The 26,774-nt window shown below is 27.1% G+C and overlaps 1 protein-coding gene across 1 annotated transcript in view; it reads left to right on the plus strand.

Moving 5' to 3' along the window:
• The first annotated feature begins 412 nt into the window (after positions 1–412).
• The window catches only part of LOC127279505 (dopamine D2-like receptor), a 32,774-nt gene continuing 6,412 nt past the window's right edge, over positions 413–26,774 (plus strand). Inside the window, exons 1-6 of the mRNA XM_051301902.1 lie at positions 413–485; positions 6,145–6,283; positions 8,366–8,618; positions 9,600–9,700; positions 13,338–13,514; positions 23,034–23,512. Of these exons, the coding sequence (XP_051157859.1) occupies positions 413–485; positions 6,145–6,283; positions 8,366–8,618; positions 9,600–9,700; positions 13,338–13,514; positions 23,034–23,512 (1,222 nt within the window). The remainder of the gene's footprint in view (positions 486–6,144; positions 6,284–8,365; positions 8,619–9,599; positions 9,701–13,337; positions 13,515–23,033; positions 23,513–26,774) is intronic.

Below are 26,774 nucleotides of genomic sequence, written 5' to 3' on the forward strand. Positions count from 1 at the left end.
GCACCGGCTAATCGAAAATGTTTGAAGGTGAAAAAATGGAAGTATAAATTGCTGAAGATTACTTTCAAATTGTAGCTATGAAATGCATTGTTTTTTTTATTTCCATTATTGTTGATATTTTTAAAAGCAAGAAGTTTTTGTGTTTGTTGCATCTTTTCATATATTAACAGAAACGTTCAACGACAGAAGGGGGGAGATTTTTTTTTTTTTTTTTGCTCCCCTATCATGACTAGCGATGAAAAGTGGATACGCTATGACAATTCCAAAGTGCGGAAAATAGTGGGGTAAGCTTGGCCATGCATCAACATCGTTGGCAAAGCCGAATATCCATGATTCCAAGCTTCCTGTCTGCATTTGGTGGGATCAGTTGCTGGTAATTTATTATGAGCTTCTCAAACCGAACGAAACTATCATGGAAGATCGCTATCGAGTACAATTGATGCTTTTAAGTCGAGCATTGAAGAAAAAAGGACCACCTAGACAGGGTGGGACATGAAAAAATGATTTTTTAGCATAACAACACTTGGCAACATATATGTTGTAAAAATCAGAGAAAAAAATAATTGGAAATGCTGAAATTAAAAATCCTATATCATACCTAATGTATTCATCAAACATTGATCTTTCAACTTATCACCTGTTTTAAACGATGACACATTATAATTGTAAATCAACGATCGACTTCTAATCAGAATTTTTTTAGTGTAATACGGATAAATAAATAATATATTTGTCTCAGAACCTAATAATTTTTTTATTTGTCGTAAATAAAAATTTTATTTGTCGCATAAATAAAATTTATTTGCAACAAATAAATATTTATGTGAAATAAATAAAAATTTATTTGGCTTTAAGATAAATATATCTTTTCTCTGGGTGTTATATTTTTTGAAGCACTTTGTCACAAAAGTATTACGATTAATTCTTACAAGATTTTTTGTGTTCTAATTTTACATGTTTTATTTGAGCTATATACTTTTGTGAATCCATTTTTTTTTAACAGTACGGATCACTGACATTTTGGTTTTACTTTATGAAAAAAAAAGTTTTCCTTTACTTGAAGAGCCCAATTAAATTTTTTGATAGAACCTTTTCTCGAGGATAGATCCTTGAATATTTCAAAGTATATTCGAGGATATTGCTCTTTGGACATTTCAATTATTTTTACAATTCAGTTAACAATTAACTTAACTTTTAATTTTATATGCGGTCTACTAGTTTCTATTTTAACTGAATACATGGGTATGCAGTGAGGAATTTGCAATGTTTGCGTTTGTAATAATTTACGTGAACTTTTTTTTCCCTTTACTCAATATGAACCTTGTAAATTATTTTTAAATAAAAATATCTATTGATTGCCAGAAAGACTGTTTCTATTTTTTCTTTTCCATAAAGTAAATAAGAATATTCTTTTCTATATCCACTATATGTCTACCTTTTTGGAAAATTACCAATTTAATTCATTTTCCTTGGCATAATCTAGATATTGGCATTGATTCCTCTCTAATTTCTTTAGAGATAAAATATATTCTCTTCAATATCAATAAACTGAAAAGATTTATATTCAAAAGTATTTAATTGCATTTTCTATTTTGTTAACTTGGGAGTGATTAATACACCTTCGTTATTAAATACCTCAGGCGAAAAAATTATTTATAATTTTTGAATAGTCAATTTAATTATTGAATGAAAAAATATTACTAAAGCAAAAATATTTCTAATAAATGCAATTATATTGGATTTATTTTTTTAATTTTAAGGATATTTACAAAATTCTCATACGTTTTCAGGAAAATTTTTGATTCATTATTTATATTTACCATTAAAAAAAATAATGCATAATTTTTTAATAGATTATGCATTATTAATTTTTAACTTGTTACTAGATATAATGACTATTTAAAAATTATATTTAATTTTTTCCGCCTCTTATCACAGAGTGATAAATTTGAAATTTTTATTTAAATGGAAAAATGCTGTAATAGATGAAATAGGTTTAGTTTTCATAAACTTTCACGTCTAACGCGTACTTTTTTTTTTTTACTATGTCACCAATTCCATCGCAAGTACTTTTTCCATGGAAGATATAGCTTAAAAAAATATCACTAAACTTCGTTTTATATAAAAGTCTTGGAAACGACATACAAAAAATGCCTAACATTCTTTTTATCCTTACATTGTGATGCAGCAGCATCAGAAAAAAAAAATTATTTTATCATATCCATATTTATTAGAATTAGTATTTAATCGAATTTCTTTATTACATAGAATATTGTAAGTTAAATTAATTTTTCTAGTCGAATTTTGATTTGTTCGATTTAACATCGATTACGAATTCGTAATTAGTGATCCCAAAAACACCCGAGTAACAAAACAAAACTCAAGAGAATTTAAACGGTTTTTAAAAAATTTGTCCGTCATATTGAATCCGCCATATTGAATTTAGAAAATCTGACTTCAAATTCGTAATCAGTAACCCAAAAAAACTTCTAAGTGGCTAGTTGTAAGCAAATCACGATTATGGAGGATCGCTTTTTACTATAAATTCAATGATACGGTTATGCGTTAAATACAGATTCCTCGCATCCGTCTATTAAAATTTATCACATAACAATCATTACATACACATCCGCCATTTTTCGGACAAAAAAAATAACCCATCCGCTCTGAGGGAAAAACAAATACAAACTCCTTGAATGATATCTGTTAATATTTTACAATTACAGTAATTACCCTACCAATATATACAGACCCCTTGGAAACTCAATGAAAACTTATTGGAAGCGCATTGAGGTAATAAGTTGTCATGGAGTTTCCTGTGAATTCCCAATAATTTCGTATATAAGTAGGATGTATATCTCATTTATTAGATTGTGTATGTGAATAGCATTCAGTTGAGCGACTTATAGAAATAATTTTGAATCCATACCCTATGCTATAAAGGACATAATTTATTAAATCTTGCGTATCCTTAAGAAATTAAATTGTAAAAGATTTTTGTGTTAACGAAGGTGTTTAAATTTAATATGTTATATGGACTTGAGAGAAGAAGAAGGAGAAAAAGGAAAAGAAGAAGAAGAAGATGGAGAGAAACGAAGTGTTACGTGCGTGTTATATTTGGAATAGGGATAAAACCACCCTCGAAGGCCCATTGGCAAGCAGAGCACGGCCAATGAAAATAAATCAAGGCTTTTCCTGGTTCTGCAGTGAAGAAGCAGCAACTGCGGTGAAAGTTGCTTAGTTCTTGTGAAATAAAAAGAAAAGATGAATGGAAAAAAAAGAATATAACCCTCGTGAATCTCCCTAACACTATGGCTTATACTTCTTTGATTCATGGACTCTGTTAGAGATTGTCACACTTTTTTTTTCAACCTAACACCTATAGTATTCGAATATATATATATATATATATATATATATAAAATAATCACACAAAATTCACTGTTTTATTGAAGTTTTCATATTTCAGTTTTATGTTTGTTTTTCAAATTATTTCTTAATAAATTACATATAGTATACAAAGTTTCTAATTAAAAATCAAAATAAGGAGAAATTGTAATTAGAATTAAGTATCATAAATAAAGATTAATTTTTATCGAAAACATTTAATAATAAAAAAGAAATTGATGAGTTAATAAAAAATACAATTTTTATTATACCCATACTAAAATAGCAAAAATGTATTCTTTCGAAATATTGTCAAGTGATAACTGCAAATAGTGCACTATATACTGTGTAAAGTATGCAGAAATGTGATATAAATTAGAAATAGCAGTAAATCAAGATTTCTTAGTTTCCTGCTGAATCGGTGCAGAGGAGTTTCTATGCAACAAAAAAGATGACAGATACACTTTATGGGAATATCTGACAAAAGGGGTATGATATATGCACTCTGACTATTATCGTTTTCATTGGAAGTTTCAAGACTATTAGCGAAAAATGCTTTTCGAATTAGGAACGTCTAGAGAGTTTATTTTTTGTTCATTATTATATTTGATAAGTTTCTCTCGTTTCTATAAACCTGGATAGAAGAAAAATAATATTAGAGACAATAATTCATTATACTATATATATAAAAGAAAAGAAAAACCGTATATTGCATCGTTATATATATATATATATATATATATATATATATATACAGATTATAAATATCACAATTAAAATTTATTATTGCTCTAAAATTAATAGTACTGCGGTTTATTTTAAACTCCAAAAAAAAACTTCAATTGTTTGAACTTGGAAAAATGAAAAAAATAAATAATTCTCCTTCTGTTTATATTGAGAATTGTATTCGAAGATATTTATTTTATCTTCATATATTTTTATTTTTCAATATTGAAAAATACCGCAGTTATAAATGCTGAATATTTAAAGCTCTAGTTTTTGTTCTATTTGTACTCTTTATAAAGAAATTTTACCTACATTTGATCCGTAGGTTTTAAAATTCATTTTTTATTACAGAAAATCAAATTTTTTTTATGATGGAAATGAATATATATATGAAATTAATAATAATTTATAATAATATTTTTAGAAATTATTATAATTAATTTTATTAATTTTTACTTTTTTATACACTTATTTTTTATTTATCGGTCAACAACAAAAAAATAGGTTTTTCTTGTCTTCAAATGTGGTATTTAAAAATAATTTTAGTTTCGAAAAAAATGTTGTTTTAAATAGTTTTTTAAATTATTTATAAAATGTTAATTAAAAAAATGTGTTTTTTATGTCCTATGTAAATTAAATTTTTTTTATTATTCTTTATAAATTTCTGTGTATAAAACCGTTGTGAAAAAATGATTCAATTAGAAAAAAAGTTATTTATTAATAATTATTTATTCGAATAATAATTAAATGCTAACATTATTATTTATTATAAATATTAATTAATAATAACGTTTAATGAGACGTATGAATTTGAATGCTGATTGCATATTGTGTTTTCAATAAAGAATATTAATTATTCAATTATTACATAATTACATAATTGAATAATAATTAATTATTTAACTTTTTTACATGTATGATTGTTTTCTCAACGGTTTTACGCTGAGAACTGTATGCGGAATATAAAATACTTTTTAAATTTTACATAGTACATAAAAAAGATTGTTTTTTATTAAAATTTTATAAAATAAACAAAATTAAAATACATATGATGTATTCTACGCCAAAGTGAAAGTCCATCTGCAATTGCATCTCCGATTTTTTTTTCATTTATTACTAATTGAGACTAGCTTCCATGAATTTTTTCAAATTTTTTTAGCAACCCATTTTCGAGTTATGGAATTCTGGAAAGTGGAGAATTTTCATGGCTCTTAATTTTTGAATTCTTATAACTTCCTTAAAAATGCATCAATTTTAAAAGTTTTTTTCAAAATGTGTGTTTTTAAACGGACTTTTCAAAAAAAAATCTAATTTTTTTTTAAACGATATTACTATCAAATTTTTGAGTTTTAATGATAAAAAGTCATTTTTCTCATTTCACGTAATGGTCGATTTTTTAAAAAATTATTTTGCCTGATAATAGGCAAACAATTTTTACAATATTTTTGGAATTTTTCAAAAATTTTTGAGTTTTGAATTTTTTAAAAATATTATTGGTATTTTTTATACTACGTACTTTTATGTATTTTGATGCGATGATTACGAAAATCATAGTGACAATACCCGAAAATTTGATTTTTTATGGTGAAAACCATAAAAAAAGTTCCAAAATTTATGGTTTTTTTCGTTTATTGTGTAAAATATTCAAAATTGAAAAAAATGCATCAGATATAAAAAAATGCATTTTAATAAGATCTATAACTTTTGTGTGTTTATAGGGCCCTCGTAGGTCTAAATCCGGCCCTGCAGTTTTGTATTTTATTTAAATTTTAAAATAATTGCAACGAATGGCAATATGTAGTATAATATATAAGGGATAATAAATAAAAGATAACGAAGTTAATGAATTAGTAGCAATTAATTAAAATACTAATTAACTTAACTTATTAATGAGAAATAGATCACACGAATAAAGGAAATGAAATGGTACTCTTAATGAGATTGAAAACATTATTTGTGATTGTAAAATTATTCTGCTTTAATTAAAAAGCTTTAATACGTTTTAGAGACAAGAAATTGAAAAATAAAAAGAAAATCTTTTTGTTTTTTGCTTTCAGGTAAATAATGGAGCATGGAGTCTTCCAGGATTTGTGTGCGACTTATATATAGCAATGGACGTGATGTGCAGCACGAGTTCGATCTTTAATTTGGTAGCAATTTCTATCGACAGGTGAGTTCTCATTTTCTTCCTTTTGATTGTCGACAATAGAATTTTATAGGCCAAATTTTTAAAGTTATCCAATAGCAAAAAAATGAACATTGCAATTTTTAAAGAATTATAACTATTGTATAAAAGGGTGAAAAAAAATTGTGACCTATGTAAAGTACGAAATATATAATTTGAACATTTAACTTTATTTTATCAGAATTTTAAAAATACAGATACAGAATAATAGTGTACTTTACATTGCGTCTGCCAAACAACTGAAACTTTAAGGCACTCTCACACCTTCTTGGCTGCCTGCAGATTACCATGGCAACGCATGAGAGTGAGTGCGACAGAAAATTTAAAAATTTGAATATTCAAATTTTCTGTCTCACTCACACTTGTGCGTTGCCATGGTAACCTGTAGGCAGGCAGGGAGCCAAAAAGGTGTGAGAGTGCCTTTATGCGCAGGAAAGCTCCTTCTTTCTTAACACTTGCGCCATTTACAGATATATATCGGCGTTATTTTAAATTTAAAAAAGTTTTTTTTTTAAATTAAAAATTTACCTCTTTTTATAAAGGTAAAAATACAATAGTTATGATTTTAAAAAAATTTATTTTTCATATTTGACCAAAATTTTAATCCTCTTTCCCCTATACAGTTATTGATAAAACTTATTAATAATTTATGGGTGAAGTACTCACCCACAGTACTAAATGTTGTTTAAGTTACAGCCCAATCTGAATAAGAAATTTTTTTTTTTTTTTGAATTGGTAAACATCAGAAATTTTAATACTTTGTATATTAAAAAAAAGAAAAAGAAACTCAAATGCTTAACTTCTCGTTTACAGTAAATTTTTTATTTAAATTTTTCATCAAAGATATTTTTTGAAATCATTTTTAGAGTTAACTTTTAGTGTAGGGAATTATTAAAAAAAAAAAATAATAATAATTTTCAATCAATTTAATGGCGGGATTTATTTCATAGAGAGGATATTTAAAAGTTGAATTTTTTTAAACTATATTCTTATAGAAATGGTAAATTTTTATTTAAAGAGATTTGAAAATAAAAATGATTTTCTCTCTTCAATGAAAATAATATAAAAACCCGTAAAATTTTCTAATAACGAAGGCGATGCTTGAATGAATTAAATCGATGTACCTTGCCTCTTCAGAATTCACCCTTATTAAGCTCTTTATATACTTCCATTAACTCTATATATCTAACGAGCGACTAATTGCTTCTTCATATATTGCTCCATACAAGCATAGATGAACGTGTTTCATCGAAAACTTCACATTTTCCATAAACTTTTTAATCTCAATCAATAAGCTTTTTCTTTGATGTTCTTTTATCTTTTTTTAATTTTTAATAAATTTCATTAAACTTTTACATTTTATTTTTACAAAATTAAAAGTGTACTTTGAAAATATTTTTTTGTTTATTTTTATCATTATAATACTTTCATCTTTCTCTATATAGTATATAAAGGGGACATTTTTTCCCCTTTTCATCAGGAATGAAATTTTGTATCAAACATAAAAAAAAAATAACGTTAATAAAATAAAAAATGACTTGTTAAAATTTTTAAAGGTACTAACAGAAGTAATTAATAATAATGATAAAGAAGAATTATATTTGTACTATGTATATATAAAAGATAAAACAAATTGATTGAAACCTAATTGAAAAATGTAATCCATCCAGTGTATGCAAAATGTGAAATATGAATATGAAATTTTATTCGGCGCTTGAAATTTAGATTGATTAATGCTAAAAGAAAAATTGATATCTATGTAGAGAACGTAAAAATAAAGAGAAAACAAATTTTTTTATATATATATATACATTGAAATTAAATTTCCAATTTGTCAGATTGAAGATAAAACATCAATTTTCAATTTTGAAGAGAGGGTTTTATAAAAGCATTTGCTTTTTCTAATTTTTGCAAGTGGCTTCATCAGTAGCATTTATAGAGAATTATATATATATATATATATATATAAAAGTATCTGGGTATACAGGGGAGGGAGGATATTTTAATCGGCTGATGCGTTGCCTACGAGTTCGTCGTTGAACGTACGCCCTCGAATTTGAATTGCAGATACATGGCGGTGACCCGTCCGATAAAGTACGCCAAACACAAGAACAATAGGAGAGTGTGGTTGACGATACTGTTGGTTTGGGCGATATCGGTGGCGATCGGAAGCCCGATTGTTCTCGGCCTGAATAATACTCCAGATCGAACGCCGGATCTTTGCATGTTCTACAATACGGATTTCATCATGTTCTCCAGCCTTTTTAGTTTTTTAATTCCCTGCATCATCATGGTCTTCTTATATTATAGTATATTTAAGGTGAGTAGAACTTTTTTGTTTTTTTTTTTAAATTTTGTTCATACTGTGAGGATTAAAAATTTTCTGATTGTATTCAAATAAATAAATTCAATTGAAAATATAAATATTTAAAATCTTATTGATTTTTAATTTTACTGCAGTCTCACTGACATTATGAGGCCAAAATGAGGAGGTTAATCAAATAACTCGATTATTATTATTATTTTTTTCTTAATTTCTTGTTTCAGTTAAATATTGGCTCGAAAATGCATAAATAAAAAGGGATTACAGACATTAATTCTTAAAATTAAATTATTATTAAATAAGATTTTTCCATTTCTCGAATCTATAATGTGATTTCGTCTAGTAAATTTTTATATTGAAATATCTATTTTTCAGGAATAATAAAGCAAAGTGATTTAATATATTGAAAAATAAATAAACTTTTGTGATTTGTAAAATTGTAAATACAACGTCAAAATATACATATATTCATTGTAATTAAATGTTTTCTAAAATCTTGACGATTCGTTATAGGTAAAGAATTACTTAGAACTTGTAGAAGGAAACTGTTGAGAATCTTAGTATACAATTGAAAGTTGCATTAAGCACCTAACAGTAACTAAAGTCGTAAAATACAGGTGGATGTAATAAATTTGAAAGCCCTCGAAAAAGCTCGACCGCTACCTATATAGCAATTTCATAGTTAAAGCCAACAGTTTTTATGATCACATTAAGAACAAGGAAAACGTTTGTAGAACGTTAACGATTATTACTTTAAGAAACTAATAATTATTAAAATGTTAATTTAATCAAATTTAACTAAAACAAATTGTAAATTAAGAAGAATGATAATAATTGTTTTTTTTTAAACATAGGTATATATAATAGACAATGTTTAATTACGCGTTTTTAATTAATGAAAAAAAATGATTATTTACGTTTTATATTTAATTTCGATATTAAAATATAAAAATAGTAATTAATTTGCTTTTATTTCAGGCGCTACGAATTAGACTGAAAAAGCAAAGGGCCAACAGAAAGTCAAACACCGTGGATACAAAATCGGGGAGTATAATTGAAAATATCACGCACACTAGGAGGTGAATAAAAATTTTCTGTTCTTATATTGTTACTTTATTGCTGTGTTCTTTCTCATTATTCGTGTGATAGTGGATAGAAGCTCCCATGGATAATTCACTTTTCTTATGAAGACGCGTTGCATGCCTTTTATTTGACTTCATTATATTAGTATAGAATAAAAAAAGACTGGGGTAAAATGGCACACTTTTTATTCTTTATTGTTTAACTTTGTCATTTTCACATTAATTAAAAGTTTATCGTTCAGAAAACTTCTTTTTAACATTTCAGCTTTCATTAAACAATAAAAAAAAATCGTACATTTTTTCTAGGACAGTTTTCTTTATTGTTCAATTATTGAAATGTGTCAATTGGCACGTGAGTAATATTATTAAAAAGTTCAAATATTATTATTTATATTTATTGTAAATTAAGTTTTGTTACAATAACTTTAAGTATTATAAAAAATATTGAAAAAAAGTAAATTCAATTGAAATATTTTAAAAATCAAAACATGATATTCATTTCATTGTTAAAAGTATTTTTAAAAATAGTTTTGACAACAGAATAAAGACTTTGAAAATTTCCTTTGAAATATTAAATTCAGTTATTTCGCATCATATTTTTCATATAATAATAGATAAATAACAATGAAACTTTTTATAAAACCTTACAGCATACCTACCTATATTTATTTTGAATAGAATGTAAAATTATTTCGACTCATCACTTTTCAATCAATTGAAATATTACATTACTCATCGTTTTCCTCTATAATGACTTTTAAGGATTTTTTTTAAATATAATTAATTAACAAATACAATGATATACCATTTATTTCACTGCTTTTGTACAATGAGAATACATATAAATCACAATTAAACATATTTTACAAATCTCAATTAATTTATATTCAAAAGAGAAAAACGTGTATCACATGTAATAGTTTAATTACAATATTCATTTATATAAAAAACAAATATATATACAAGCATCAAATTAATAACGGATAAAATTTATTCATTTGCTTAATAATTATTAAATGTAGGTACTTGAATTTCCTGTTTCAAAATATTAATTTTACATATACATTGTATTAATTAATAATTAAAACAGATTCATCATATATATATATAATGAATTCATTATATACACATATAGGATAATCTAGTCTTTAGTGAAATAAAATAATTATTAATTATATATATTAAAATAAACAGCATGTGATTTTTAGGTGTGCAATGTTAATTCTATCGGGAACTTTTCTCCTAAAATATTAAATAGATTGATCTAAAATTTTGTAAACATGTCAAAAATCTAATTTTCTTTCTTTATTTTCTTCGAGTATAATTTTTCAAACTCTTTATATAAAGAAATTCTTGTTCACTTGAACTTTTATGCGAGTGAAGTTGGTAAATAAAATTTGACAATTTCTATGTTGTTTAAGCACATTGTTCACACAAAAATGTCAATGCTGGAATACGAGAATAATAATAAAAAAAAAAAGAAGAAAAAAAAAACTTTTTTCTCTTCTACTTCTTTTAGAAGTCAGAACATCAACGTCAATTTTTCTCTCGGGACCATGCACACCGACAATTTTCCATACTGGCAGAGATTCAAATGCTTTCCATTCCCAATATTTTACCTAACCTTCCACACACAATCACAGGAAATGTATATATCTATATATATATAGCGTGTTCTAACACTATTTATTTACGGCAATTTGTCTGAAGATATTACATGCCGCATACGTATATAATATCGACACATACATATATATATATTATAATTTCAATGCCAGGAAACCATATAAAATCTACTGAAAATTGATAAATTATACATTGATGATTTCTTATTAAAATATATTGTCAATCGATAACTAAAGAATTACACTTGATGTTTATATGTCCTACATTTTTTAGTATTTCGTGAGTTTTCTCATTTATATATAAAGATGCACGAGAAAATGTGACATTATATCCTTGAGGAGCTTCAATTTACTTTGTATAGTGTAGCAAATGTTAAATCTACCAAAATTTTTTTATTTTGAATGATAGTGAGAACATTTATTTTTTACCCTTTATTTTAAAATTACTTAAAATTACTTTCTTTTATTGTTTTTATAAGTTTCAAAATTATTAATTTTATAATAATAAAATAATTAATTATTAAATTATGAACTTATTTTTATAAAAATTATCCGTAATTTTGACAATGCTGAAGATTCTTCATTGAAAAACTTTAATAGTAATTATATATATATATATATATATAGGTACAAGCACTCTTTAGCATAAAAACCGCTCTCATTCAGAATTCTCTTTGAATGAAAACGTTTGTACATTTTCATACCGAGAGTTTTTAAATAAAACTTGACGCATGAAAGCTCTTTAAATAAAACACTTTAAACGCTGATTACTTTTTGTTAACGAGAATTCCTAATTAGAATTTTGTCAGTCACTTTTAAAAATGATTTTTGTCAATCATTTTTAATTTCTTTATTAATATTAAATGCCCGTTTCACTTGAATTGCATATATATACTTAAAAAATTATTTAAAATAATTTGATTTTTATTTTTTCATATATATATTTTTTTAATAGTGAAGAAAACCAGAGTTAGAACCTTACATTTTACTCTCTGAATTTGAATTAATAATAATTCGTTCACTATTTTAAATTAGTGAAAATTTCTACTAATTTTTGGTCATTAAAACTTAAGTAAAAAAAAAAAATTATTACTAAATCAAATAGTAATATTTTTGTAATAACTAGTGAAAATTTCCTACTAAGAATTAGTGAACGAATTCTCAATAATTCAAATTTATAAAGTACAAATGTAAATATTCTTTAATAAAAACTATCCTTCAAATTATAAATAAATTTTAAAATTTAAATATGTAGTTAACTTTTTTCATATTTGTAGTTTTTGTTTCGAAATATTGCTCGCAGAAAATTATCTTCAATGAGAAAAAATAATTTAATTTATAAGTTCAGAAAATTAAATTAAAAAATAGTCAATTAAAAATTTTAAAAGAATCTAAGTACTAAAAGAATTTAAAACGTTTTATAGACATAGAAGAATAGAGAACGTAAATTGAAGTTACTAAAACTGACTTTTACTGCTTTTAGCAAAATTAGACGAATGTAAAATGTTACTCGTCTAAGTGGAACTTACTTTCATTACTACTAAATACCTAATGTAGAAGAAAATAAAACATATTTTTCTTGCAAAAAGTTTTTTTTTTATTACTAATTTATCAAAACTGATTTACAAAAGAAAATTGTTTTTACTAACTGAAGCAATATTACAATAATTTATAAATTTACAATTCACTGATATTAATAATAAAATTACACAATTGTAAAACGTTTTATCTGTCTGAAAGTGACATTTACTACACCCAGAGGATAAATATGTATTTGTATAAAATAATTTAAAACTAAGGAAATTTCTGCTAGCAATATAATGTATATATATATAGTAAAAATTAAACACTGTATTTAGAGTATTTTCATAGAAGCGTAGAAGTTTTAGTTTGGATGAGGGTTTATTGTAACAAGAAGCATGAAGCTAGAAAACGCTAAGGATCCTGTAACTGTAGAAGCTTTTTAGAGACTTTTGACTAAGGTCACGTAGTGGGTATTCTGTGGCAAGGTTTGCGGAGACTGCACTAGGAGCAGCAGCACTCGTGACACCAGGAATTGAAGAGCCAACAAACACGGCATCTGGGAGTAACGAGGACGAGGACGAAACACCATTAGATCCTGTAGTGGTCATCTCTAATGAAAAAAGTACCGAATACTTTCTAGCCACTGTCGTCGAGGAAGCAGCGTAAGATATTTTTTTCATTAATTTTAAATTTCTTCTAATTTAAAAACAAAAATAAAATTACGTATTATTATAACTTTTAGTTTATATTTAAATCTATACTTTTAGTTTTAATTATAACACAGGAAAACAAATTTGGATCAACTTTTAAAACCAAAAAGAAAAGATAATAATTTTTAAACGTTTTTTTTCATACTGAATTAGAATTCACTATCATAATTTGATCCAACATTTTTATTTTTCAAATCTAACTTCAAATTCATAATCAGCGTCTACAAAATCTCCAGAGTAATAAATTTTAAATAACTCCAATAGATTTTTAAAAAAATGTCCGCCATATTTGAACAGGCATTTCGTATTTTAAAAAAGTGATATTGGAATCGTAATTAGTGAGGATTTAGTTAGTCTGCCTACCCATTTCGTTAATAAGGTAACTAATTAAATAGTTATTCCAACAAACTAATTAGTTAAACTAACTAATAAAATACTTATGCCAGCCAATAAAAATAGTAACTACAGCTAATAAATTAGCAGCAGTATAGTTTACGAACTAAAAATGATCACCTCAAAAATGGTAATCCCAACCAATCTTTTCTCTCAGTGTACGGATTTGAATTCAGCGTCAAAAATTACATTAAAAACATTTATTTATTTCTCGAGTCCAGAACCGTGTATTCCTATAATTACAATAAAAAGGCTTGAATTGAAAATAATTTAAAATACCTGATATTCGATAAACTTGTGAATTTATTAATTCTATTTAATTGGTTAAATTACCTCTTTCTTTAATACCCTAAAAATAGATAGAATTTTGAACAATTTAATTTAATTCTATTCCAAATGCAACTTGTATTCCATGAGATGCCATACTCAGCAAAATTTCCGAGAGGGATTGAACTGAAATCTTTGATAACTGCTCGCTTCGATAAAATGCCTGAAGCTGTGATGTCAATTGTCCAAAATAATAAATGAAAAATATCCTTTACAGTCGATAGCTGGACAGTTGGAGGTAGATCATACTATGTTATTACCATTCACTTTATATATTAATGATGATTAGAGTCTTCAGTCACTTCTGATTGACTTTTGCCCTGCAAACGGTGAGCACTCGGGTCGAAGATATTGCATCAGTTTTCAATAAAGTTATTCAAAATTATGGCTTAGTGGAAAAAATTCAAGGGATCACAGTTGATAATGCGTCATCGAACACTACATTTATAAAGGAATTATCGTCCTTGATTAATTTTGATTATAAAAATCAGCATTTCTAGTGTTATGCTCACATCCTGAATTTAGCAGCCCAGGATTTGTTAAAGGAACTTAAACTAAAAGATAATTGTGTTGAGTATAAAAATGAAAATTATCAAGAGATGGAAATTGTCGAAACTGATGATGGTAGCTGTAATGAAAGTGACAAAGGTAATGATGAGTCAGAATTTATGAACTGGCCCCCCTATTCACCAACATTCATAAAAGATCAAAATTAATGTACTTTCTTGTAGTATGAGGTGTTAGAAAAGATATCCTAAAAGGGTTTAAAAAAATTTTTTAAATTGACAAAGTTATAAATAATTGAAGTTTTATGCACCATATTTTTAAAAAATTCACAGTTTCGAGAGATTATATTTAAAAAATATGTTTGAACCGGCATTTTATCAACAAATGTATGTAATTTTTAGTACTGTATAGTAATTTAAAAAATTTTTTTTTTTAATGCAAAATTCTGTATTTTTTTATAAACAAATAGAGATATTTTATTGTTTCAAATTGCTAAATGAATTTTTTTTATACATTATAATTCCTTATTTATTCAAGATGAAGTACGAAAAAAAAATTTTGGTATTCGTTATTTTTGAGAAAATGACAAGAGTTTTCGTCAGGCGCTGCACGTTATGAGACACTGCCACGCCGCGCCGCTGCTTGCCGGCGCGCTACACTTTTCGCGCCTTACATCTTTGAACAGGTTGTAAATTCGTAAATTGGTTTAATAATACATTGTTTATCTTTTATACATTGAATTTAGAAATATGTCTAAAATCCGAATAATCTAAATATAAATTATTTTTTTTTATTATTATTAAATTTGTCAGCTGACTTGAAAAACAAAAGACAATCGCCTCTATACAAAAAAAACAAATGCATATTATTTATTTATATATATGAGGCATTCTATCTCAACCCGTTCCACCTTCAAAAGACGATCGCCAGCAGAGCGTTTTTTAAGTTAATATTTTTATATCAAAAGTAAATAATTTATATAATGTTACACACTATTTCGAAAGAGAATTTAACGACCTTTTGATTGGTCTTAACATTTTTTTTAATTTCTTACAATTTCAAACAGAAATTGCGTTTTGAAATATTCAACTCTTGATATCTCAAAACACCCCCCCCCCCTTCAATTTTATTTTAATATATATGAAAATAAAGCTTAGTTTTTCTAGTTTCAAATTCCGTTTGGTTTATCATGGACATTTGTGAGGATTTTTGGATAACAGTGATTCAAAAAATGTGTTTTTGAAAACTTTGACACGAAGTATGAAGTTGAATCCTAACCCGCATTCAACCTGCGTCACACACGAATTTCATTGTTTTGAAAAAAAATCGCAACCTATAATAATAAAAATTTTCTGTAAGGAGATTAATAATATCGTATTTATTTTAATAAAATGCTTTTAAGTGATTTTTAAGTTTAAATTTAAAATTACTCACCAAATTAATTTTTTAATATTAAATGCAATTATTATTGCAGGAAAATTTTAAATAAATACTTTTATTTTATGAAAAAAAAGACATTTTTTGTAGGTTAAACGAAACATTTTTTATTTCAGCAAAAATTAAACACAGAAGAATTATAGTCCTTGAAAAAATACTAATTTTTAAATAACAAATTTTTTTCTTTATTTAGTTTTGAAAAATTTACTTTCCTCGGACGAAGAATATTTTTTTAAAAGCATTTGTGTTTCAGAAACAGGAATGAAGGTGTGATATTTTTGTGTTCCTGAAATTGTTTTAGATTCATTAAATCTTTTTTTAAGAAATTTTTCAGTCCTGGAGTACTTTTCTTTGGAGATAAATTGAATTTCAGTTTCAGGGAAATTTCGCTTGGACCAATTAAACAATGCTTCCGCGGAAAGTATTTGTTCACTCCCTTTACGCTGCAAACTTGCACGAAGAGCTTGCCGTTTCAGATTTCCTCCAAGACCGTCACAAGGACCTTTGCCGTGACCTGTGGCATGAAAATGCCATTCTGCTGGAATCCTAAAATCGGTTTGATGACACAATAGATTGGCAAAACTTTTCCTATTTTTAAATTGTTGAGGAGCACCATCAGAAAAGTAAATGATCTTCGAAGGTTCAAAATTTTCTTTCAGATAGGAAATTATTAGCTCCTGACACTGATAGACCGTAATTGTGTCATGATTTAAATTATCAGATATGATAATCATACTTTTATGCATGAGTTGCCCATTTTTCTTGAAGTAGATGACAACAGTAAATAATGACGCCTGACTATTATTCCAATAGAAAGCTTGCACAGAATTTTGCGCCACAAATAAGTAATTTTCCGCATAATCAAATTGAATCAAAAAATGATCTGGAAGCAACTGATCTCTTAAATTCGTCAAGAAAGAAGATTGTTTCTTGGAAACATAATCATGGACTTTCAAAGACAATAGTTTTTCTCCAAATTCATCAATAAAATCATCGACTTCCATTACCTCTGTTCTGAGAGTCGTTCTATCTGTATTTTGCCAAACTTGAAATTCTATTCTGTTAATTCCGTGTTCCTCAAAGATTACTCTTAAAATTCTCTCCATTCTACTTTTGCCGGGACATTTTTCGCATTCGTTTAAAAAACAATGTGGTTGAGGGTTACTACAAACTATTAATTTTATACATTCTTTGTAATTAGATAATTGTTCTTCGGAGTCTTTAGTCAAATTCTTTATTGATGATCCTTCTATCATCAACTTAAAGTTTTCGTGATGTACACAAAGGCATAGCACGTGTGTACCGCTTGACCCTGCCGAGACACAGTATGGTGGCCTCAACTGACAAAACTTAGCAAGACTAATCTTAGCATTTTTGTAATTTTCTTTAAACAGATCGTAAACTTCTGAAAGATTAAATAGGAGCAATCGTTTTTGTACAGAAATTCGAGAGCCATCATCTTGTTTTAAAGAAATACAATCTTTTATTCCTGGCAACAATCTACTGATCTCATCAGATTCATAAAATTCTGTGACAATTTTTTTTGTTTCAGGCGATATAGGATGACCAGACTTCGGATTTGGTGAAGTTAAAATTCCATGTTCCCTAACAAGTTTCTTCGCGTTTTTTGCTTGCGAATAAGTTGCACCAAACACGTTTACTAATTTTCTATAACCCCAAGATTTTGGAGCAAGAGTCAAAAGTAAGATTTTTTCGGATACACTGGTAGATGTTTGAAATTTCTCTATTATTTGCTCCAAAACTTCACGTCCCGCTTGACAAAATTCTTCAGAGGATAGAAATTCAATTTTTTCACTAGAATTCTCTATGCAGTGAATGCTGGAGTCATCAAGAATGTTTGATGTCTGTTCTATTTCTTCCATGGCTGTAAGGACAATATTTATTTTTCATGACGAAAATTAAAAATGGAATCTAATTAAAAATAGTAAAAATATTTACGTGATAGATTCTCTGATGAAACAATCAAATTGCGGTAGCAAATCTATTTTTTTTCGGCAGATATGACAAATTTTTAATCCTGCTTTTGAAAATTCAGGCAATTTGAGTTTTTGGTGTTTCGAAATATTTCTAAGATTTTTTCCTTTTCCATGATTTTTTACTCCAAATGGATTCACACATTTACCGTATTTAGGCAATGCCATTTTAAATTAAATTATTGAAGTAAACTGTTAGTTATTTTTCTTCACAAACTGTTAAAAGATTATTTTGAAGCATACCAGAAAATTAAGGTTAAATTAAAAAATTGAAAAACAGCTCACATTTTTGTTGTAAAATAAATTTTGTGGTTCACTTAAAAAATGTAAATAGGAGTTTTTGGAAAGAAGTCTAAAAAACAGCTCCTAAATATTTTCAAATAACTTAATTAAATGTTTGGCATAATTAAGTGAATTTATTTGGAGAAAAAAATTACTTAAAATAAAAAATTTAGAAATATTTTCAAAACTTTGTTTTTTAAACAAACAAGTACTTTAAAAGCAGTATTGAAAATATGTCGTAATTTTCATTGTATTTCATTAAAATTATTTTGTAATTTTCAGAGTAAATCATACTTTGACTCTTGCTTAATAATCTCAGAAGTACAAAAAATTAGGAAAATTGTTCTCATATAGCAACAATTATTATCACGGTGCAAAAATTCGCAATATTGCGTACTAATATTGCTTTTAATTTGCTCTTATAAATAATAAAAATTATGCTAATGAAAGATAAAAGCTATTAGAAGATTAAATTTAAAATATTTAGAACACATTTATTCAAATTATTTCTTTAAAGATAATTATTGTATAAATAAATAAATATTTCAAATAAATTATTGTACAGGTTGTGATTTTTTTCAAAACAATGAAATTCGTGTGTGACGTAGGTTGAATGGGTTAGGATTCAACTTCATACTTCGTGTCAAAGTTTTCAAAAACACATATTTTGAATCACTGTTATCCAAAAATCCTCACAAATGTCCATGATAAACCAAACGGAGTTTGAAACTAGAAAAACTAAGCTTTATTTTCATATATATATTAAAATAAAATTGAAGGGGGGGTGTTTTGAGATATCATGAGTTTTATATTTCAAATCAAGATTTCTGTATGAAATTGTTAGAAAATTAAAAAAATGTTAAGACCAATCGAAAGATCATTAAATTCTCTTTCGAAATAGTGTATAACATTATAAGATTATTTTGTTTTTTATATAATAAAAATCTCATGAAAAACCATCTGCTAGCGATCGTCTTTTGAAGGTGGAACGAGTTGAAATAGAATGCCTCATATATATATTTACCATCATATACAAAATTTTAATTTATATTTAGATTATTCGGATTTTAGACATATTTCTAAATTCAATGTATAAAAGATAAACAATGTATTATTAAACCAATTTACGAATTTACAACCTGTTCAAAGATGTAAGGCGCGAAAAGTGTAGCGCGCCGGCAAGCAGCGGCGCGGCGTGGCAGTGTCTCATGACGTGCAGCGCCTGACGAAAACTCTTGTCATTTTCTCAAAAATAACGAATACCAAATTTTTTTTTTCGTACTTCATCTTGAATAAATAAGGAATTATAATGTATAAAAAAATTCATTTAGCAATTTGGAACAATAAAATATCTCTATTTGTTTATAAAAAAATACAGAATTTTGCATTAAAAAAAAAAATTTTTTAAATTACTATACAGTACTAAAAATTACATACATTTGTTGATAAAATGCCGGTTCAAACATATTTTTTAAATATAATCTCTCGAAACTGTGAATTTTTTAAAAATATGGTGCATAAAACTTCAATTATTTATAACTTTGTCAATTTAAAAAATTTTTTTAAACCCTTTTAGGATATCTTTTCTAACACCTCATACTACAAGAAAGTACATTAATTTTGATCTTTTATGAATGTTGGTGAATAGGGGGGCCAGTTCATAAATTCTGACTCTGATAAGGAAGAAATTGAAACTGAAGATGACCTTGGAAATGAGAAACAAAACTGTAGAACTCCACTTGCGAAATTAAAAAGACTTTATTCCAAGTTAAAAAATTCTAAGCAGTAGAGAATTAAATTAAGAAGTTGTTGCGAATATAAGAAGAATATATATGTACTTTTAACTTTCCGTGGCTTCACGGACTTGTAGCAAGAAAATCTGTGTTCAATTCCTATTTTTTGTCATTTTTTTATTTTTCTCGAATAAAATTAAAAGGAATAGAAATTCATATATTTCTATTCTATATATGTGGAATTAAAGAAAGAAGGGTAGTTACCGAATTAAATGGAATCAAAAATTTTAATTTTATTCAATTTCAGCCTTGCATTACCGGGTAATATAAATCCTAAAAAACCAAATTAATTGGTTCTAATTTAAGTATAATATACAACTGTTTTACTTGAAAAACTATTTTATCTTAGAAACGAATGTCTAAGATAGAAAATGTCTGTTTGTTCTAATCCAAAAGTAGTTGGTTTACTTAAGAAAAGATAATTCATCTGGCTGATCAAACAGTAATTGTTCTACTTAAAAAGAAAATTATTTCGCCTGACCACAAAGTAGTCTTTCTCCTGAAAAACAAGTAAATCGTTTCCAACCTTTAAAGCACTTGTTCCAATTTAAAGAAAGCGATCATTTCGTTGGATTTAAAAATAGTTTTCTTTTCTTAAAAATAAAAAAAAAACACAAAAGAATAAAAATCATTATTTTGTTTATCAGAAAAAAATAATTGTTTTACTTGGGAAAACACGCAATATTTTTTTAAAATTAATTTTGTCTAAATGAAATGCACTGGAAAGAAAAAATTTATATACTGAGAGTGAGACGTGTGTGAGACGTGACAAAGAAATAAACGTTTCGCAAGGGATTAATTTAATGAAATAAAATTGTACACCACACAAAAATGAAAAGGATCCTGGGAAGAATAAGAAATGTTTCAGGTGCAGAGTGCACTCGTATAGTTTAACTCCGAATGAGCGCGCTATAACATTTACGTGATTCTTAGGAGATGAGTTTCTTCCTGGAATATGACACGGTAATTATTTTCAAGTCTGGGCAACATCACGGACAAGGGGGAGGGTTAATATAGACAATACTTTTCAAGAGGTCATTGCACCATCTCGGTTTCGTTTTAATTGGTTGAATTTTCTAATTAAACTAAAATTACTTTTGGTTTACGAATTAGAATTTTTTTTTAGAATCTTCATTTCTTTTCTTTACTAATACTTTATATCTATATTATTCTACTTGCTTTTATCTCTTTCAGCTGCAGTAAGTTTTGTTTGTTCGTGGAAATAATTGCAGTTTGTTCTTCTTTCGAATAAGCTGTCTAGAGAACCACATGTAACGCTAGACTTTTTTCTCATCTTCCTGTCTTTTTTTTATATCCTTCTTTCTCTCATTTTTTTTTCTTTCTCACTGGGCACTTTTTCCTGTCATGGGCACTTTGTTAAAACGTGAACAGAAAGTGAGTCACTCTTTTTTTGTTGCTGTGTGAGAAGAAAATTAAAAGTCGAGTAATTTCCGAACTTACTTCGTAAAGCTTTTCAGTGATGTACCAACCAACCGTAAAATAAAGAAAAAATTTTCCACAAAGAAATATACGCTCGTGTACTCTATGTCTAATTGCAATAGTGAGGACAAAGGGGACAAGCTCACTGTTCCTTAGTCAAAGATAATTAAATACCCAGTATATGATAGTTCATTATAAGAAATTTATTTTCATATTTTAATGAAAATAGAAAAAGATATATGTATAGTGAAAGAAGTTTTTCAAATCAAAGAATTTCTAATATTTTATTTTAAGAAATGATTTTAATTATAAAATAATATTTAATAATATATTAAGGGGTTATGACACTAGGATTTAAAAAAAATCGATGTTTTCTTGTGCTTTAAATGGTCCCTTGGGGTCTCAAAAGTAACATATTGAAAGATTATGGCAGTAAGAAATAACTAAATAGCTCATTTTCAAAGTTTCATGCAAGGCTTTATAGCGCGCGGAGAACTCATTTTGTCACTGCGGTGGGGAGGGATACTTGAAAGGTCTACGCAGATATACAGCAGATGTTTTCAGAGAAATGAAATGGATAATAAGGACAATTAATGAGGAAGGCCAATTATATGGTGCAGGAATTGCAGATTAAAGGTATTTAAAAATTATGTACGCTTTTTTACAACTTAAAAATTTAAACACGATTATCTCAAAACTACATTTTTCGAGCTATCACACCAATAACTTTTATAATTTTCAACCTATTAAGTTCAAATTTTGCACACATCTTTAATATTATATTGTTTAGAGAAAAGCATAGGATTTTTTTTTAATTGCATATTTCTTCTGTTATTAAAAATTTACTGCTCAATTTTCATAGCTAAATTTTAGAGATACTCCATTTGGCCAAAAATCAATATATTCAAAAAATCCTACGCTTTTTTTAGCTACTGAATAAGGAATAAGAAACAATTTTGATAATTATGCTATTTCAAAATTTACAGGAACGGTTGGTGCGGCCGCGGTTTCTTCCCGCCAAGAACGAGTTTACGGAAAATGGCTGCAGCGCCGCAAAACATTATGAAATTTAATCATAATTATTTTTTTCTACACTTCGATAAATGTACAATGAAGTCCTTAGATCACAATTTTTATTGGCTTCAGTTTCTTAAAAAAAAAAAATTCACAAAAAACACCTATTTTTCGGCCTCTAGAGCGTCATAATCCCTTAATATTAAATTATTGTTATATTTATTATTTATATAATATAATGTAATTAATAAAATAATATAATTTTTAATATTTTTGTTTTTTAGTTGTCGTTTTAGTGTCGTTGCCCAGGCACAACTAAATTCTGAGACGAAATCGAGAAAAGATTCAGGTTACGATGGGGCAGCAAGTAGCACGTTACTTCATGAGACGATAGAAATGAATTCAAGTCCAAGTCCAAATCCAAAGGGAACTTCTGGACCATCTTCATCGACATCGTCTTCCCCACCTCCACGTGGTGTACCACCACCACCAATTTCCAATTCACATCCGAAACGAAATGGAAATAGCACAAATAAACAAGAATTCAAGAGGTTCAAGAGTTCGGCAACTCTTTTTCCTTTTCAACTTGGAAGGTCACCGAGTGTCATGACAGGTTGTTCATCATCCAAAAAAGATCGAAAAAATGCTTCTTCAGGCTCTAGGTTTACGATATATAAAGCAAATAAGGCCAGTAAGAAGAAACGGGAAAAAAGTTCAGCGAAGAAGGAACGCAAAGCGACCAAAACTTTAGCCATTGTACTAGGTCAGTTCATTGTTATTTCTTTAATTTATCTTCTAAAGGAAAATTAACTCGCATATATATATACATATTTTCACTTCTATTCAACAAAGAAATGCAATTAGAAGGATGCTTTTAATATTTATGAAAAAAAATGTTACAAGAAAAGAACAAAATTACAATATTCATTGTATATCTGATAATGGAAATTTGAAATTTACCATAAATTTGTTTATTTATTGAAAAATCTTTTAATTATATTATACTTCAAAGAATTATTTTTTTTGTAAGTTTACTGAAGACGTCAAATATTTCACATTATTATCTCAATAAAAAATAATATTTTTTAAGAAATTATTCTGAATATTAAAACACTGTATTGTAAAACGCTATTACATTGTTGTTCTGGGAGAAAAAGATCTAATCGTAAAAGAAATAATTTTTAAAATTATTAATTTTGTAAAACCAGTCGTCAGGAGCTTCCTGACGATATCTACCAACACGATTGGTTAGCAATTTTAATAATAGAAATTACTCACGGAGAAAAATCACACGTCAGGAGCTTTTGAAAGATTTCTACCAACACGATTGATTTTTCAAAGTAGTAATAAATAAATTTTATTATTCAACAACAATATACAAAAATCAAATCTTCAAAGTCAAGCTACGGAGAATTAATGGTCAGGAGCTTTCTTTCTTTCTTAGTATTCTTATATGTCATGTACATTTCAATAGGCGATCCACATAACAGTTTGAAAGATTAACTCAAGAGATGATCCTAACAAGCCCTAAAAATTAGTTAGTGCAGGATATAATTAATTTAGTTAAATTAATTATCTAACAAGGTTTTTCAGAGGTAAATCAATCGAAGTTTAATGTAAATCTCATAAATTGACAATTTATTATTAATTTATGATTAAGAATTAAGATTTAATTTTTTTATATACAAGAGTAGCAAAGTTAGCATAGACTTAGGAGAAACTAACCCTTAAATTTAGGTTAGGTAAATTTTGTATTATTTGTTATATAAATAATTTTATTTTAATACTTTTTTAGATTCAAAATCATAAGAAATTTCTCAATACAATTTAAAATTTTATAAGTGATTAAATCACGAATCCAAGGTGTGTTTATTTTATTATAATTTATTTATAAACAGAAAATAGACTAGAAATAAATTTTATTCTATTCAGAATAGAGGGAAATAAATTGTTGAGAATTAACAAGCATTTAAAATAATAAAGACTATACCGTCAGATTAATCGTTTTTTTTCAAGAAAAATCTAAATAAATATAATTCTTTTATTTATTAATATTTTCTTTAGCATCAAATCCTTCGAAACGATAAACAATCAATTGTTTAAATAATTAGAAGAATTTTGAAAGGTTAATAACAAAAGCTAAAAAACTAAATAATTATTAGAAAGATTCCTCTAATTTAGTTTGAAAAAGCGACAAATAATTTAAAAATAGAAGATAAGAAAATATAAGTATAGAATAAGAAATAAGCAAAAAAAACTTATAAGAAGTTTATTTCATTCATAAATTTCTACTATATTTTGACAATCTTATCTGATGATATTGATCTCACGCGTTTCATTATATTGAATAATAAAAATGTGACGATACACGACAAAAAGCACCTTAGCTCCCAAAACAGAATTTTACAGGAAAAGCGTTTAAAGTCGAGCGTTCTGATAGGCTAAGACGCGTCAGCGAAAATCAGCCCCACTACTTTACTACTACATCGTTCTTACAGCTCACGGATACGACAAGTATACTAGTAGTAGAGGTGGTAGGGATGGTTTCCGTAGTCCGTGGTAGAACGCGATTCAAATGGTCATGTTGTAACGTTTGTAATTGTAAGAATCAATATTTTCAAAATCTATAACGTTTGTAATTGTAAGAATCAATATTTTAGCTCGCTGAGCTAGGGTTCGTTTTGATTCCAACAAAAATGATAACTGGATAATTAATAATATTTTATTTGTTTTAAATCATCAGATTTGTACAAAGAGGTTTAGCTTTACATTTATCTATTACAAAGTTATTCAATTATAATTCTTCGCAATATTTTGGTTTTATATTAATTCTTATCGAGGCTTTACATCGGTGTTTAAAACTTCTGTTACAAACGATACTATTTTTTTAACATTGATTTTATTTAATGTGTTTAATACATCCATCCAATCATCTCTTATCTCACTCGATTCCGATTTCTCGCTTATATTCCATCTGTTCAAAGAAAATCTCGCACAATCTACCAGAACATGATACAACAGGTCATCAAATTCATAAAGCCTCTGACAGCAAAAGTCACAATAACAATTTAGACTAAATTTAAAAGATCTCCCCCCCATTTTAATTATTGGTTGAAATTTATTAATTAATCTCAGCTGAGCAATTAGTTTACCCTGTCTTAGAGGGATGTCCGTCATGAAAAGATACTTCTGTCGGCGTCTATCGCGATACGTTTAGCCGCGGAATCGAAATTCGGCATCAATCTGGTAACGTCGCTTATTTGAGCCGCGCAATAACGAAATCGGCTTCAACTCGCTGCGATGAGCGGTGAAATCAATTGTAATACTGCCTCAAAATTTGCGATATTCTGGTGAACTACGAGTAAAACTCGTGTTCTAATTATTGGGATCTGACATGGGGGCGGGGCCTAAAGCAATATGGCGTAAATTGGGTAACACTTTTAGTGAATTTACATGGGAATAACATGGGATGCAGAAAATGTTCATTTCTATGGACAGTATTTGCGCATGGGCAGGTACAAATCCTGCTCAACGAAAATTTATTGAAGGTGAACGCGTTTTGCAAGCCGGGCATATTATAAAGTGTGGTGTAAATCGTGTAATTTTGGTTTTGGTTTCGGAAATTTATGGAAAATTACGCTTAAATTTTTCGCTACAGTACTGCCACAGCCTCTCACAAAACACTTAATTCTGCAGGAAGATTTCTCACCCGGTAAAAATGTAGCTTCATTCATAATGATAAAATAATTAACAATGACAGCGGAACTACAATTGCAAGTGACACAAAAAGTTATCCAAAACTAGTTACATCTTTCAACACCAGATGGCATGTGTACGAATGTCAGATCCCAATACGAAGAGTAAAACTCTAAGTATATCTACAAACGGTAATAAAACGGAAAATTTACTTAAAACTGCGGGAATACAATATTTTTTTATTATACATATGTTACGTTACTTTACCTCTTGATACGTTATTTTACAATATTTCTTTACTATACATTACGTTACTTTACTTTACATAC

This window comes from Leptopilina boulardi, unplaced genomic scaffold, assembly GCF_019393585.1.
Source record: "Leptopilina boulardi isolate dan_hultmark-lab unplaced genomic scaffold, ZJU_Lbou_2.1 LbouV2_216, whole genome shotgun sequence".
NCBI lineage: Eukaryota > Metazoa > Arthropoda > Insecta > Hymenoptera > Figitidae > Leptopilina > Leptopilina boulardi.